Source organism: Miniopterus natalensis, chromosome 3 (genome assembly GCF_054644295.1).
Source record: "Miniopterus natalensis isolate mMinNat1 chromosome 3, mMinNat1.hap1, whole genome shotgun sequence".
Classification (NCBI taxonomy): domain Eukaryota; kingdom Metazoa; phylum Chordata; class Mammalia; order Chiroptera; family Miniopteridae; genus Miniopterus; species Miniopterus natalensis.
In genome coordinates this window covers 11,565,556-11,581,555 of record NC_142083.1, presented here as the reverse complement: position 1 = coordinate 11,581,555, position 16,000 = coordinate 11,565,556, and the positions used below count along the sequence as shown (strand labels likewise).

The following is a 16,000-nucleotide window of genomic DNA, read 5'->3' as shown; positions in this document are numbered from 1 at the left end:
GCAGAGGACCTGAATAAACATTTCTCCAAAGAATGGCCAGTAAAGGGAGAAACAAGCTGGCAGCGTGCCCCATACTGGCACTAGTGGCAGCCTGCATTGGCTCATAACTTGGTCTCTCCTGGGCACCTCCAAGCCCAGCACAAGTAGCAGCCAACTACGGTTTGCTGTGTAGCCCATGCTGGGTGGCCCTGGGCAAGGCACTGGCACAGGCTGACTTTGCACCTCCCGGGAGGCCCCAGAGACAGTGCAACTGGTGGTCACACTCGACCACGCTGGATTACAGCCCTACCACATCCACGAGTGACACACTCAAGGGGCGCACTTGGTAAACACCAAAGCCCCACTGAAGTAAATCCTGATCCATAGGGGTGTCTCCAGCACAGCAGCTCTTTGGCTGTAGTTGCAGCTGGTCTTCACAGCCGATTGGCCTGGGGGTCAATTCCTCCCAGTGACACCAACAGCAACCAAGGATCAACTACAACAGGACAGTGCACACAGCCCACACAGGGGAGCACCTAGAAGGCCCAGCTCAGGCGACTAGGGAGGCTGAGCCACTGGACCCTACAGGACACCTACTACACAAAGCCACTCTACAAATTCCAAGAGACATAGCAGCTCTACCTAATACATAGAAACAAACACCTGGGAGCAGCCAAAATGTGGAGGCAAAGAAACATGTCACAAAGGAAAGAACAGAAGAAATCTCTAGAAGAGGAACTAAATGAAATAGATCCAAGCAAACTAATAGATGTTTAAGCATACTATTAGGGAAATAACAGAAAATCGATGACATAATAAAGTACCAATTTGAAATGAAGGCTACACGAACTGAAATGAATAATTTGCAGAGAATCAACAGCAGAGTAGAGGACACTGAGAATCAAATCAGCAATTTGGAACATGAGGAAACAAAAACCACCCAACCAGAAGAGCAAAAACAAAAAAGAATCCAGAAATATGAAGATAAAACAAGGAGCCTCTGGGACAACTTCAAGCGGCCCAACATTCGTATTACTGGGGTGCCAGAAGGGGAAGAAAGAGACCAAGAAATTGAAAACCTATTTGAAAAAATGACAGAAAACTTCCCCTACCTGGGGAAAGAAACACTTACAAGTCCAGGAAGCACAGAGAGTCCCAAACAAGAGGAACCCAAAGAGGCTCACACCAAGACACATCATCATTAAAATGCCAAAGGTTAAAGACAAAGAGAGAATCTTAAAAGCACCAAGAGAAAAGCCGTTAGTTACCTACAAGGGAGCACCCATACGACTGTCAGCTGATTCCTCAACAGAAACCTTGCTGGCCAGAAGAGAGTGGCAAGAAATATTCAAAGTGATGAAAAACATGGAACTACAACCAAGATTGCTCTACCCAGCAAAGCTATCATTTAGAATAGGTCAGATAAAGAGCTTCACAGGTAAGAAAAAGCTAAAGGAGTTCATCACCACCAGACCAGCACTACAGGAAAAGTTGAAGGGTCTTCTTTAAGAAGCTAATGAACAAAAGAATCTGGCGAACTAAATAGATCCAGAGACATTGACGCATGCAACAGACGATCATATTTCAGAGGAAAGGGGGAAGAGGGGTGGAGGGTGGGAAGAGATTAACCAAAGAAGTTATATGCATAACCCATGGGCACAGTAAATAACAGGGTGAAGGCCTGGGGAGGAGGTGGGAGCGAAGTGGAGAGGGTCAATGGGGGGAGGGGGGTGGGAATGAGATACCTGTAATACTCTCAACAGTAAAGATTTAAAAAAAAAAAAAAATGGCCAGTAGACATATTAATAAGATGCTCCACATCACTAATCAGAGAAATGCAAATCAAAACCACAATGAGATATCACTGCACACCTGCGAGTATGGTTTTCACCAATAAATCAACAAACAAGTGTTGGTGGGGATATGGGGATAAGGGAACACTGTGCACTGTTGGTGGGATTGTAAATTGGTGCAGCCACTATGGAAAACAGTATGGAGGTTCCTCAAGAAATTAAAACTAGAACTACCATATGACCCAGCAATCCCTCTTCCGGGTATGTATCCAAAGAAATACAGAACACTAATTCAAAAGGATATAGGCACCTTTGTGTTCACTGCAGCATTTTTTACAACAGCCAAGATATGGAAGGAACCTAAGTGTCCATCAACAGATGAATGGATAAAGATGTGGTACACACATACAACAGAATATTACTCAGCCAGAAAAAAGAATGAAATCTTGCCATTTGCAACAATACGGATGGACCTACCACATATTACACTAAGTGAAATCTAAAAAATAAACACACAAACAGAACAGAAAGAAACTCATAGATACAGAAAACCAATTGATGGCTGGCAGATGGTAGGAGGCCCTGGGGTGCTGGGTGAAAAGGATAAAGGGATTAAGATGTACAAACTGCCAGTCAGTAAAGTACAGCGTAGGGAGCAGGGTCAATAATATTGTAATAACTGTGCATGGTGTCAAACGGGTGCTAGGCTTATTGAGATGATCGCAAGGTATATAAATGTCTAATCACTATACCACACACCTGAAACTAATATAATGTTGTATGTCAACAGTAGTTGAAATTTTAATTTTTATTATTTTTTTAATATATCCTTATTGATTTCAGAGAGAGGAAAGGAGAGGGAGAGAGAGAGACAGAAACATCAATGATGAGAGAGTCACTGATCAAACCCACAACTGGGCATGTGCCCTGACTGGGAATCAAACCCTGATTGCCTGGATCCCAGGTCAACGCTCAAACGCTGAGCCACGCCCGGCCGGGCTGAAATTTTAATTTTTTCAAAAAATGATAGGTATTACCTGCTAATTTTATAAAATTGTGTACCATTAAAATAAACAGTAAATTTTAATTTTTTTCCCCTCCAAATAAATAGAAGAAAAATACGTTTTCTTGTCAACTAACTCATAAACCCCTTGAGGGCCAGGCCTTTGGATTCTAAGCACCTGGAACATTTTCAGGCGCAGTAGTTATTCAAAAGACGGAACTGAAAGCAGTGTTCAAATCAGTTACGCTAACATTAAATTATGTTTGGCATCTCTCTGGCTGTTGTCAAAAAGCAGCCAACAGCAAAATAAGACTTTTTTTCTTTCTTTCCGTTAAACACCATTTTTTAACAAATAGACAAAAGAAAAAGGAAGTTTTCTGATTAGTATGTTATTCCTGAAACTCCCAGTCTATAAAGCTAGGAAAGCCTATTCAAGCAATGCTATTCTTTTTTTCTTTTTTTTTAAATATATCTTTATTGATTTCAGAGAGAGGAAAGGAGAGGGAGAGAGAGAGAGAGAAACATCAATGATGAAAGAGTCATTGATCAAGCCCACAACCCAGGCATGTGCCGTGACCGGGAATCGAACCCCGATCGCCTGGATCCCAGGTCGACGCTTAACCGTTGAGCCACGCCCGGCAGGGCAGGCAATGCTATTCTTTGATGACAAGTAATATAAAGCTAATTCTAGGAGGAGAAAACATTTTCACCATTTTTTTTGAAACAAATATTTTAAATAAAACCAAGTGATTTTTCACTAAAATCTTTTTCTCTACAGTAGAAGGAACTATGTCAAATACTAATCTTGTTTATATTTGAGAATTATGTGACAACTTTCTTTATTGTATGTTCTGTGTTTCCCAAATGATCTCCAATGAACATGTAACGATTTTTATTATTTGAAAAAAACACCACAGTAATTTTTCTAAATTGGGGCATCTTAAAGATCAACCACAGGTACTTTTATAGTATGCAAAAGCTATAAGGTTGAAATTTTATAATATTAAGAGAAAACCTTAAATTGTACTGTCTACTACAGGAGCCATTAACCACATGGGGCAATTACATTTAAATTAATAAAAAAATCTGTTCCTCAGTTACACTAGCCACATTTCACGGGCTCAATAGCCATGTGTGGCTAGGGCTACTGATTGGACATCACAGAAACAGAACACTTCCACTGTCACAGAAAATTCTGGTGCACAGTGCTATCTTAAAATCTATTACTATTCAGATGGCCATAGACAAGATTATTTTACCACATGAGTTGACACCAAAGAATATAGGTCTATGATAATCAGTCCTGGACTTGCCTTCTGACCTTAAACAATTAGAAATCTGGGTAAAATATATGAAACAACTGTTTTCAGCTGCTAGTCAAAAGGCAGCCCAGAGCTGTGATCCTTGAGAGAAACCTAAATGAGCTCTACTATTCCCTGACTTTACTACCTAAAGGCACATTCCAGGAAACAGAGGACGACAGATGACCCAAAGCAGAGCACAGGAGTCACACTGGGTTAAGAAAGTAGAGGTCAGAGGCTAAAGCAACTGGAACATTCAAGGCAGAGTACTGGAGAAGAGAGAACTATGTAGAATAAGAGCTCTAGAATAAGGTGTTCCCTTGCATGTGGCTGAAAACAAAGCCAAGCATAAGGTAAGAAACTCCACAAGGATAGGCAAAGAAAAATTACCAGAAAGTTGTAAGCTGAAGAGGGCTTAAAAAAACACCAAAAAAAAAACCCTAGCAAATTAGCTTCCACATAAGACAATCACCACATTCAATTTCCTTGGTAACTTCAAAAAAGAGAAGAGCTAAAATATATTTTGGGGCCCTATTAGACTTTAAAACCTAACTGTATAAAAGAAAAACATACTTCAATAATAAATGAGATTCTAACATTTCAATTCCTGGTGTTAAAACAAGCTCACACCTACACTTAATGTTAAGTTACTTGATGAAGCATTATAGCCTAATAGGTTATAACAGCAAGCTCTGGAGCCAGACTAGTTGATATGATTTCAACATGGTCATCTCCTAGTTATGAGATTTTGGACAGGGTTCCTTAGCCTCGCTATTCCTATTTGCTCATTTGTAAAGTAAAGATAAGTGTATTCGGCACATAGGGTTATTATGAGGATTAAATGTTAAGACATATCAAGTTCTTAGAACAGTCTGGTACATGCTCAGCTCTCAAGAAATGCTAGCTATTATTATTTGTCCATGTACAGAATCAGCACTTTGGCAGAAAGAATTTACTGTATTTATAATGGTCTAAAAAATCATGTTAGGTACTGAAAATACAAACTTAAGTAAGGCATACTTCTAATTGTAGAAATTTAAAATCAAATAAAGGAAAAATATTCATAATATGATTAACTATACTGGCTAGAATAAGATATAAATAGGGCCATAAAAATAGTATGAACAAAGTGCTCAGAGAAATAAGGAATTACTTGGGCTTGCCAATAAGGGGTATTCCTAGGAAAGTTCCAGGAGGAAGAACTTTGAAGCTAAATCTTGAAATCCAGCAGGACTCAATATCCTTTGAAAGGAAGACGAGCCTGAATTCCAAGCAGAAGAAATAAAGTGGATAGGCAATGATTACATGTAGAATTTTAATTACTGTAACAACCCACTATCCCCCCAATAAACACCTGCATGCAGCACCTTTCACCAGACAGCAGACTGGGTTTTGTACTGTTTCCTAATGTCACTGGCAGGTGGTACGCAGCCTAAGTCATTAGGCTAGAATTGGCTAGGTTGTGTTTTCTAACACTCTCAATAAACTTTTGGTAATTTAAACTAATAAATATAAATTACTCAATAGCCAAATCTACGTAAAAGCCTATAAAAAAAACTATAGTTCAATTCTAAGATAAATTATTAACTATGCTTATAATAATTTGTCAATTATCAAAGAAGTACTATTCCCTAGCAATTCATTAGTCAAACAGGAAGGTATTCTATGCCTCAGAGAATATCTTGGCCATCTTTTCCCAAACAACAGGAGGGCAAGGGGGGTATAAGATTATTCTAAGAAACGTAGTTAAATTTCTCTTTGCAGATCTACAAAACAACAACAAAATCCCCCTAGTGCTCCTATACAATGATCCTGCCCCCCATAGGAAATAAATGGGATTAGCAGTTTATGACTGTCTGTTGTATTAAAGTTATACTAAAGTTTATCTAAAATTTATCCACAATTAAATCTTACATATTGCAACCAATGGAACAAGTAATGCTTACAAAGTTGCTGTAAGTTGTCAATTCCAAAATATGCTAACTTACAGTTTAGTATTGCTACTAAAAATAAGAAGAGTGCCCAGCCGGGCGTGGCTCAGTGGTTGAGCATCAGCCTAGGATCTAGGAGATCGTGGTTCGATTCCCAGTCAGGGCACATGCCCGGGTTGTGGGCTCGATCCCCAGGAGGGGGCGTGCATGAGGCAGCCGATCAATGACTCTCTCATCATTGATGTTTCTCTCTTTCTCTCCCTCTCTCTTTCTCTCTCTGAAATCAGTAAAGATATATTTAAAAATAAATAAATAAAAAGTGAAAATAAAAAGAGCCTGAACACAGACAGACCCACCTTCAAATAAGGTGTTCCATTTATGAGTGACCTTTTTATGGGGAATCATTTTTGCCTCAGAGGAAATAATAAAAAAGGACTTGGACATCATTATCCTTTGTAAAAGGACAAATCTCGTGTGCTCACTTTGACAAAAACGTTATTCAGATCTCCTGGGGTATTTGAAAGAAATCTCATAAGCAGAAGGCTGAAACAGTGTAGCATGCAAACGTTAATACTATTTTTGGCACCCCCAATAAAATGAGTGGTCAAAGTATCTTGGTATTCTGACATTTGTGCTTTTTATTTTTAAAGAACCAAATTAAGCTAAATCCAAAGAATAAAGTCACTCCTGAGATTAGCATAGTTTAAGAAACCAGTATAAACTGCGGTGGAAGAAGGGTAGTTGGGTAAGTAAAGAGAGGATACAATAAAGGTTTAACCTATACTAGCTGCTAAAGACTTACCTGCTTCAATTTAAGCAGAATATTAAATAACTTTTAAATATTTGTAATAAATGCCTGATAAACAGTACTAAAAATTCTAAATTAAAAAATGTTACTGTGATCCGTATTATTATTCACCAGTCCCTAATTAATTTATTCACTTTTTTGTAAAGGAAACTGTGAGAAGTATATACAGAGGGGAAAAGCTCTTCAAAAATTATATCCTCTGCCCAACAATTACTTCAGTGGAAATGACATACTATTAGCTACAGCTACCTACATAACTGCACTACAAAAAACATCTATCTTCCTTGGCATCATATTATAAAACTAAAAGCAGCTGTTCAGAAATTTGGCAGCCTAGTGACACCTTGTGACCAAACTGATCAAATACATGTCTTAAGATTTCAGAAAGCCAGAAACTCTTTCTTCTTAAAAATAGTTGGTTAAACATTTTTAAATCTTTGCCTCAAATATGTGTATATTTACTAATTTTTAAATTTCCCAAACAAGGGGAGGGCAAGGGGGGTGTAAGATTCCCCTTGTTTGGGAAAAGATGGCCAAGATATTCTCTGAGGCACAGAATACCTTCCTGTTTGACTAATGAACTGCTAAGGAGTAGTACTATAATACATATAAATAATGTTTACAATATATCCGTAGGTTTAGCATGTATGATGTACAGTCTAAGTAATAATAAAATTAACCCCTGGGTATCTCCCCACACCAGGTAAAGAAGAAACCTTTGTCAGGACCTTAGATGCCTCCGTGTCCTCAGCCTCAGAAGTAACCACCAGACAGACTTGTGTTAATCATTCTCTTTTCTTTACCACCCATGCAAGTATCAGTACAATACATAGTTTTGAAAAACAAGTAGCAAAAAGACTGTGTAAGGATAGGGCCACCAATTTTACCAGTTCCTCTAATCCCTCTGAAGAGGAACACTTCTTTCCGTCTCATTCTGATCCTGCAAAGGCCTAAACCAAGTTCCACCTCCTCCTCCAACTACTAAAGCTCACAAGGTTTCTCTTTTCTCTGAGCTAATTCACTTTCAGAAAACCCTACTGGTAAACTTTAATAGGTTAACAAATAATTAGAAATATACAACTGGTCCCCAAATGAATCTTAAAGTTTCATAGTATGTATCTCAGTTCCACTTTTTTCTAAAATAATTTGCTAATATTTTACATATGCAGTTAACGTTAATCTCTGAGTCTGTCAGATGGCCAAATGTCACCCATAGGCAAACATGGAAGAAAGCTAACCAGAGAGAGTTGGCAATGTGTTGACCACAGTGACATTCTGTACTGCTATGTGCTGGGAAAGTGGATTTGTGGATTATGTTACCTAGTTTTAACCAAACAAATCTTCATTCAAATGGGCAAAGTAATTTTAAAGGATTCCTACAAAAGAAATTATAAGTTAAAATATCACGAATAGCCCGGCCAGGCGGGCTAGGATCTGGATGATCGGGGTTCAGTTCTGGGTAAGGGCACATGCTCAGGTTGTGGGCTCAATCCCCAGTCGGGGGCGTGCAGCAGGGGGCAGCCAATGACTCTCTCATCATTGATGTTTCTATCTCTCTCTCCCTCTCCTTTCCTCTCTTTGAAATCAATAAAGATATATTTTTAAATATATATATATCACCAATATTATAAGCACAAAGAAAGGTAAGAGTTCAAGTTTCTCTCACTCAATGAGGTAAAAAACTTTACCAGCAGATCTACAAAAGGGTAGTGAAAACAAAATTCATAATTATCAAAACAACCTGTAAGTTTGTTCTCTATCAAAAAGAATAAACCCTGCCCTAAGTGTAAGTGCCCATTACTGTCCTACTACCTAACAATGTAGTACGTGTGTTCAATTTTTAAATAAACAAACATGCAAAACTCAAAATTTTTTACTAACAACATCCTCATAATAGGGACTATTATTTTAGAAACTCTAAAAGTGAGAGAAATGACATCATGTTAATTACCAATCTCTGACAAAATCCACATGTGTTTAAAACAGTTACTCTAAGCAGCAATATGTTTGAACACAAAATGAAGTAACAATACATGTACAGTTGAGCCTTAACAACTTGCATGGGGTAGGGGTGCTAACCCCTGAGGAGTCAAAAATCCACATATAACTTTTGACTCCCCAAAAATTTAACTACTAATACCCTACTGCTGACCAGAAGCCTTACTGATAACATAAAGTCTATTAACATATATTTTGTTATATGTATTATATACTGTATTCTTACAATAAAGTAAGCCAGAAAAAGAAAACGTTGTGAAGAAAGTCATAAGGAAGAAAAAATACACTTACAGTATTTACTGAAAAAAAATCCACATATAAGTCGACCTGTGGAGTTCAGATGCAGAAGGTATGCTTTATGTAACAGAGAGAGGAAGAACAAGGTAACTTAGGTCCTATACAGAAGGACCTCTGTCATCCAGAAGAGCAGACAAATACACAAATAACATAAGTGTAGTAGCATTAGTACTGTCAACCAAGTATTTCAGGTTTCTTCTCCAGTACAGTCATGCTTAAACTCAAGGGAGGCCTTGTGACTTGCTCTGACCAATGAAACCTGAACCACGTCATTTCTAAGCAGAAACTGAAGAACCTCAGAGACCCCCTGCTCCTCTTCCCTTCACAAGTGACAGGCAATGCTGCAGATGGTGGCAGTGCCACTGGCCTGCCAGAGTGAGAATGAAGCAGCCTATGACTGACCTACAGCATGGTGAGAAATGAGCTCCTTTTCTGAGCCACTGAGGTTTGGGGTTGTTACCACAGTTTAGCCTAGCCTACCCAGGGTAAGGCAGCGTGAGGTAATTCTGATAGAGAACCATGGGAGCTCTAGGGAACAATATCACATTTCATTCAGCATCCGCTCAGTCTCGTCAAAGGGCATAAAATTTTAAAAGCCACTATCTTCCCCGTTCAGTCACTGATAACTTACAACTTTGCCTTGGCTATACTATTTTAAGTACCTTTCAAAAGGATTTTAAACTTTTACAAAAAACTTTTAAACAATATTCAAATTTTAGTTTATGTACAGAAACTTACCACTAAGTAATTCAATCCAGTTCTGGACTGTTTCTGGAGGCTGAGTCTCCTTCACATGCTTTAGAGCTTCATCAAGAAGAACATCTCCTGTTGGGGCATCGGACTTACAGATCACCTAAAATGTAAGCAATAAGAATTAAATGATCCACTGATTCCTTTTCTCTAACCTGATCTCTTTAAATGAAAAACTTAAACAATTATGCAAGTAATTCCCTATGGCTAAAGCCCTAAGAGTACATGCAGTATCAAAGTTCAGATTTTAAATTAATTCTGTATTAAGAAAATCCAATATTTAACCTAACCAGATTAGCTACAATCATGAATAAAAATAAGCTTAATTAGCCCTAGCCAGTTTGGCTCAATGGTTGGAGCGTCAGCCCTCGGACTGAAGGATCAAGGGTTCAATTCCAGTCAGGGGCACATACCTAGTATCTCAGTTGCACGCTCGATCTTCCAGCCCAGTCGGGGCTCGTGCAGGAGGCAACCAATCGATGTAGCTCTCTCACATCGATGTTTCTCTCTCTCTGACTCTCCCCCCTCCCTTTCACTCTCTCTTAAAAAAAAAAAAAAAAAAATCCTCGCATGAGGATTAACAAAAACAAAAGAAAAATGAGCTTAATTAGTAAAGCAAAATGCTAGAACAGTTTATACTAATTCCTTTCATTACTAAACCTTGGGCTACTTTACCCAGAAATTCATTTTTTAAACATTTATTAGTTCCAGAAAGAGTCTCAATTGTATGTAAAAATTCAGTATACGATAAAGGCAGCATTTTACATTGGTAGAGAAATAAATCTGTCAATAAATGTTATTAAAACAACTAATTAGCAGTAAAAATTAGTAAGGCTTGACTCCTTAGAGCTTATTCCACAATAAAAGATAAAGATTTAAATAATGAAATATAATTTTGAGGGTGAGAAAGGTTTTTTCAAAGTTCTGACAACTTGAAGAAAATACCCATAGGCTTAATGACATAAAATTTTTAAATACTGCAAATTTTTTTCTAAACTATATTGAAATACAGAATCCACCTTAACAGTGGAAAAAAATCCAGCTGGGGGATGAGAGAAAAATTACTAGACTGCTTTAGCCAAGTAGTAGATCTCTACAGCCTTCATTAATGTTCTTGCTGCCTCAGCAACAAATTTCTAGTTTAAATGTCAAATCTGAACCTGTTATATTACTCTGTTAGCTATTAAAATGTTATGAAATTTAACAGTATTATTTTTTAAATGCAACAGTCTTCTCTTAAATTTGTCCTCAATAATGTGCCTTTTACCCTTTTGCTCCAAAAGGTAACCTTCTTCTGAAAAGTTAAAAAATACATACGCTATCTATTTGAGACAGTGTGACCCAATAGAAATATAATAACCATAAATGCATACCACAAATCTATTTGTTTTAATTTTAGTAGTTACATTAAAAAAGGAAAAGATACAGGTGGAATTAATTTTAATATATTTGACTTAATCCACTATATCCAAAACATTAACATGCAATAAAGATTAAGTTGAGATATTTTACATCCTTCTTTTTCCATAATTAAGTCGTTAAAAATACAGTGTGTGTTTTTATTCACAGCATGTCTCCATTGGCACTAGCCCCATTTCAAGTGTCGCTCACAGACAAATGCGGCTGGTGGCTGTCATACTGCACAAGCAGATCCAGGACATTTTCATCATCACAGAAAGTTCTTTAGACAGTGCTCTTCGACACCATGCTTTTAGCAGGGGGTCAGAGAGAATAAAAAAAAACTGTAGAGAAAAAACTGTATGTCTATATAGTGAGGTCATGCCACACCCTTCTTACTTTCCACTCACTCCTTAAATCCACACAATCTAGCCTCAATGCCCACGCCCCACCCACTTTGATCAGGGTCACAATAAACTGGGAATGAGAATCTGCCCCCTAAGTCGGTCTCAGAGGGGCCACTTTTCTCCATCCCCTCTGTAATTATTCTAGTCTACCTACTCTGCTTATCTTTCACTTGGATTAATTTCAGTTTCCTAACTAGCTTTAGCCCTTTTCAATCCATTCTCTTCACTGATCTTTATAAAAGGCAAATCTTATTACGACATTCCACTATTTCTACTGAAAACTCTTTAAGGGCTCATAGAGTAAGTTCTAAACTCCTCAATGAAATTCAGTAACATGCAGCTCACTAGCAAACATCCTCTGCCCACAATGTATTTCTACTTAGTTCTTTTTTCCCTTAGAGGAGGGAGTCTCATTCTTTAATCTGAACAGAGAGCCAAGGATGACAAGACATTTGAAGGAAAGCCTTCAGCAGCAAAAGACCAAAAGAGAGAGAAATAAGAACTTGGATGAATCACAGAAAACAGATAAAGGAAACTTTCAGAAGAGCCATAATATCCTCAGAGATTTTAAAGAAGATATTACATCCATAAAACAAGAATGAGAAGTCACTATAAAAGATGAAACAAGGCTCCTGGAAATAAAAACCATCAGAACCATAAAAAAAAAACCTCAACAGAGGGTTAAAGATAAGAAAGGTCAGAGAACGTAAATTATGTATCAATAAATCCGGGAAATAAACAAAATTCAGAAAGGGGGCGAAAAAGCCAGGCCGGTGTGGCTCAGCAGTTGAGCATCAACCCATGAACCTGGAGGTCACCGTTTGATTCCCCATCAGGGCACATGCCTAGGTCACAGGCTTGATCCCCAGTAGGGGGTGTGCAGGAGGCAGCCAATAGATGATTCTCATCATTGATGTTTCTATCTCTCTCGCTCTCCCTTTCTCTCTGAAATCAATAAAAAATATATATATTTTTTTTTTAAAAAAAGAGTAGCCACCAAGGGATCCACATTCAACTTACAAAGTTTAGAAAAGAGGGCAGAAGATACAAGAAGTATAAGAAAACTTTCCAAAATAAAAAAAAATACATTTTCACATTGAAAGAGTGCATGCATAATGAACTTTTAAGGACCCACATCAAGGCAAATCACACAATATCAGAACACCAGGGACAAAGAGACAATCCTAAATGCTTCCAGAAAGGAAAAAGCAAATGTCATACGAAGAATAAAAATCAGAAGGGCACCAAACTTTAACTGCAACTGTATACTAGAGGACGATGGAGAAGCATCTTCAAAAATTCTACGGAAAGATAATTTAAATCTAACATTCTATTGCCAGTCAAATAAAACTAAACTGTCAAATAAAACTGAAGTAACATCCTCAGACATGCCAAGTCTCAAAACTGTTTCCTCCCATAAGGATGGAAGAAAAAATTAGCTCTAGAAAACAGAGGGCTGAAAGGAGTAAAAATGTGACAGGAAGTTATAGCAGAACCAAAACATAACCCATTCATACTGAAGCAAAAGGTGAATTTTAATGGAGTTAATGGAATTATATGATGTATTTAAACATTTGAAAATTAATACTAAGTTTTCTCTGATGGAGCATGTAATAAAAAAGGACAGCTACATAAAAAAACATTAAAAAGAGAATTATTAACTCTAGAAAAAAAAACAGAAAAAGTACAAAGGAAAATATCACAGGATATAACTTAACTTTAAAGAAAACACTATTAACATAGCTGTGATAATATAAAACAGTCATTACTGCTTTGCCAAAACTTGTAATTCTAATAGAAAGATGGGGGTGGGGCACAGAGAAGATATGTAAGAGAGCCAAATAGGAATCTATTCTGATAGAGAGTAACCAGCATCTCAAATTGATTTACCAAGAGATGGCAGTATAAGTTTATTTAGAAATATGGAGGTAAATGCCAAAAGAAATAACTAAGAGAACTGTAGCAAGCTAAATGATGGCCCCCAAAAGGTGTTCAAGTCCTAACCCCCAAACCTAATCCCCATTAAGTCTTTGTAGACGAAATTAATTAGATCAGGAGATCTTCCTGGATTCCCCAGATGGGCGGGCCCTAAATGCAATGACATGCAAAGGAGAGACCAACAGGGAAGGCGATATAAAGAAAGAATAGAGAGAGATGTGGCTAGAAGCCAAGGAAAGCCTGGAGCCACCTGAAGATAGAAAAGGAAAGGAACAGAATTTCCCTTAGAGCCGTTAATGAGAACACAGCACACTTTGCCCTCCAGAACTGTGAGACAGTAACTACCTGTTGTTTTACGCCACCAAGTGTGTGGTACTTTGTGAAGGCAGCCCTAGGAAACTAATATAAAGACTGAAACTGGATGCCTCCCAGAAGTAGGACTAAGAAGTGAAGAAGGGTAAAGAAGACTGATTTTTTTGTTATAAGCCTTTTGGTACAATTTTATTTTGTAGCTACTATATACGTATTACCTTAATAAAATCAGTAATTACTTTTAAGTTCATAAATTAAATCACACTGGAGTATTTTTCCAAAAGACATATCAACTACCTACTTAAGATTACAAAAACAAGTAGACTGAAACAATAAGTCTATACAGGCAGGGAACGTGTCTCTTGGTCACCAATATATCCCCAGGGTTGAGCCCAACATATGGTAGACTTAAGCACTAAATAAATATAAGCTGTTGATAACCAACATAAACTGGTCTTGTTCTCACACAAAAAAGTATCAATATTAGTACCAAAAAACAGCATCAATATCTTTTAACTTCAAGTCTGGGCTCCATAATATTAATGCAAAATTACTTATAATTACTATAATTACTAGCAACCTATGTGTATACTTAATCAATAACTGTAAGAGAAGATTCTTAAGGTTTTTTTCCTCCATAATTCTATGGCTACACAATAAAATGAAACAAAATTATATTCTGCTTTATAGATTATCTAAAACAGTAATTTAAAAACTAATCCTATGTCAGCTCATTTGACTTTATTTTAAATGCCTAGACTAGATTTAATTTTAAGGACCCATGAGGAATATTTTCTGCTATGCTATGTTTACTTGGTATGTAACTTTTAAGAATCATGAATGGCTTTCTTTCCTATAGGATTATTACTCTCTATAGCATATCAATCAAAAAATGTTCCATTCTGGCCCTGGCCTGGTGGCTCAGTTGGTTGGAGCATCGTCCCATACACCAAAAAGATTGTGGGGTCAATTCCCAGGCAGGGCACAAACCTAAGTTGCGGTTGGTGCATGTATGGGAGGCAACTGATCAATGTTTCTGTCGCACACCAACGTTCTCACTCTCTCTCTAAAATAGAAATATATCCTTGGGTGACGGTTAAAAAAAAAGTTCCCTTCTGACCTAAAACTTTTTGGATTTCATTAGGACACTGTATAAAGGAAAAAGCAGTTTTGAAACACCACGGGCCCAAGAAGCACAATTGAAGTTACATCAAGGATTTCCAAATTATGGCTTTCAGAAGCAGCAAACAAAGTTTGGAGTCTTTCTGAATATGTGCAATGGCCAGTGACCATAACAATGAATTACATTACTCATTATGCACAAAAAGCCAGGAAACCAAGAATGAAAAAAAGATACAGAACCATGATTTAATAAAGACTTAACTGTTAAAATCAACTTCCTCTTTAATTTCTGAAAGCTACTGGTAGAAACACTCCTCATTTTAGGCAGCACAAACTCTTCGATAAGGATATGTTACATAGCACTCCTCTTACCTTTCTTGTTAATAGACTTTTACGTCTCATTCCACAAGCCTCTAGTTGTAACCTTCCTCTTAATGCTAATTCAATTAACATACAGCCACGTAATCCAGATGATATACAGTCATTCCAAAATGATGTGTAACCCTATTTAAAAAAAGAAAACAAAATAGTTAATTTACTTTGAATTCTGAGTCAAAAATAGAAATATTTTTAGCCATTTGTTACCTTTTACTTCTCATGTCTTGCCATAATTATAATTTTAAATACGATATTGAAAAAATACAATTACTATACATTACTAATCTAGGATTTTCAGGAGCTTACTGTCTTTTCACCACTTATCCTTACATGCAGATAAATAACATTGGAAATCAGAGGTTTAAAAATACAGTCTCTTTCATTCTTCGTTATGTGTTTATTAAGCTCTTTCATATTGCAAGGACCAGGGCTCACCCACACAGTTAACCTCAGATTATAGTGGTTTATTATTAGTATACATGGGCAGGTGGCCTCAAGAAGAATGAGAATTATCATTCATACAATGCAGTTTAGGATAAAAATACAAAGTTAATTTTGGAAGGCAATATTAGAAAATTTATGTAT

The 16,000-nt window shown here is 37.2% G+C and overlaps 1 protein-coding gene across 2 annotated transcripts in view; it reads right to left on the bottom strand.

Moving 5' to 3' along the window:
- Positions 1-16,000, bottom strand: part of GOLPH3 (golgi phosphoprotein 3) — a 48,003-nt gene that overhangs the window by 15,175 nt on the left and 16,828 nt on the right. For both annotated transcript variants that reach the window (XR_015714246.1, XM_087815322.1), the window contains exons 2-3: positions 15,410-15,541; positions 9,849-9,963 (exon numbers count right to left, since the gene is read on the bottom strand). Coding sequence is in view for 1 of the 2 variants with exons in the window: in XM_087815322.1 (XP_087671448.1) it covers positions 9,849-9,963; positions 15,410-15,541 (247 nt within the window). In the remaining variant the exon portion in view is untranslated. The remainder of the gene's footprint in view (positions 1-9,848; positions 9,964-15,409; positions 15,542-16,000) is intronic.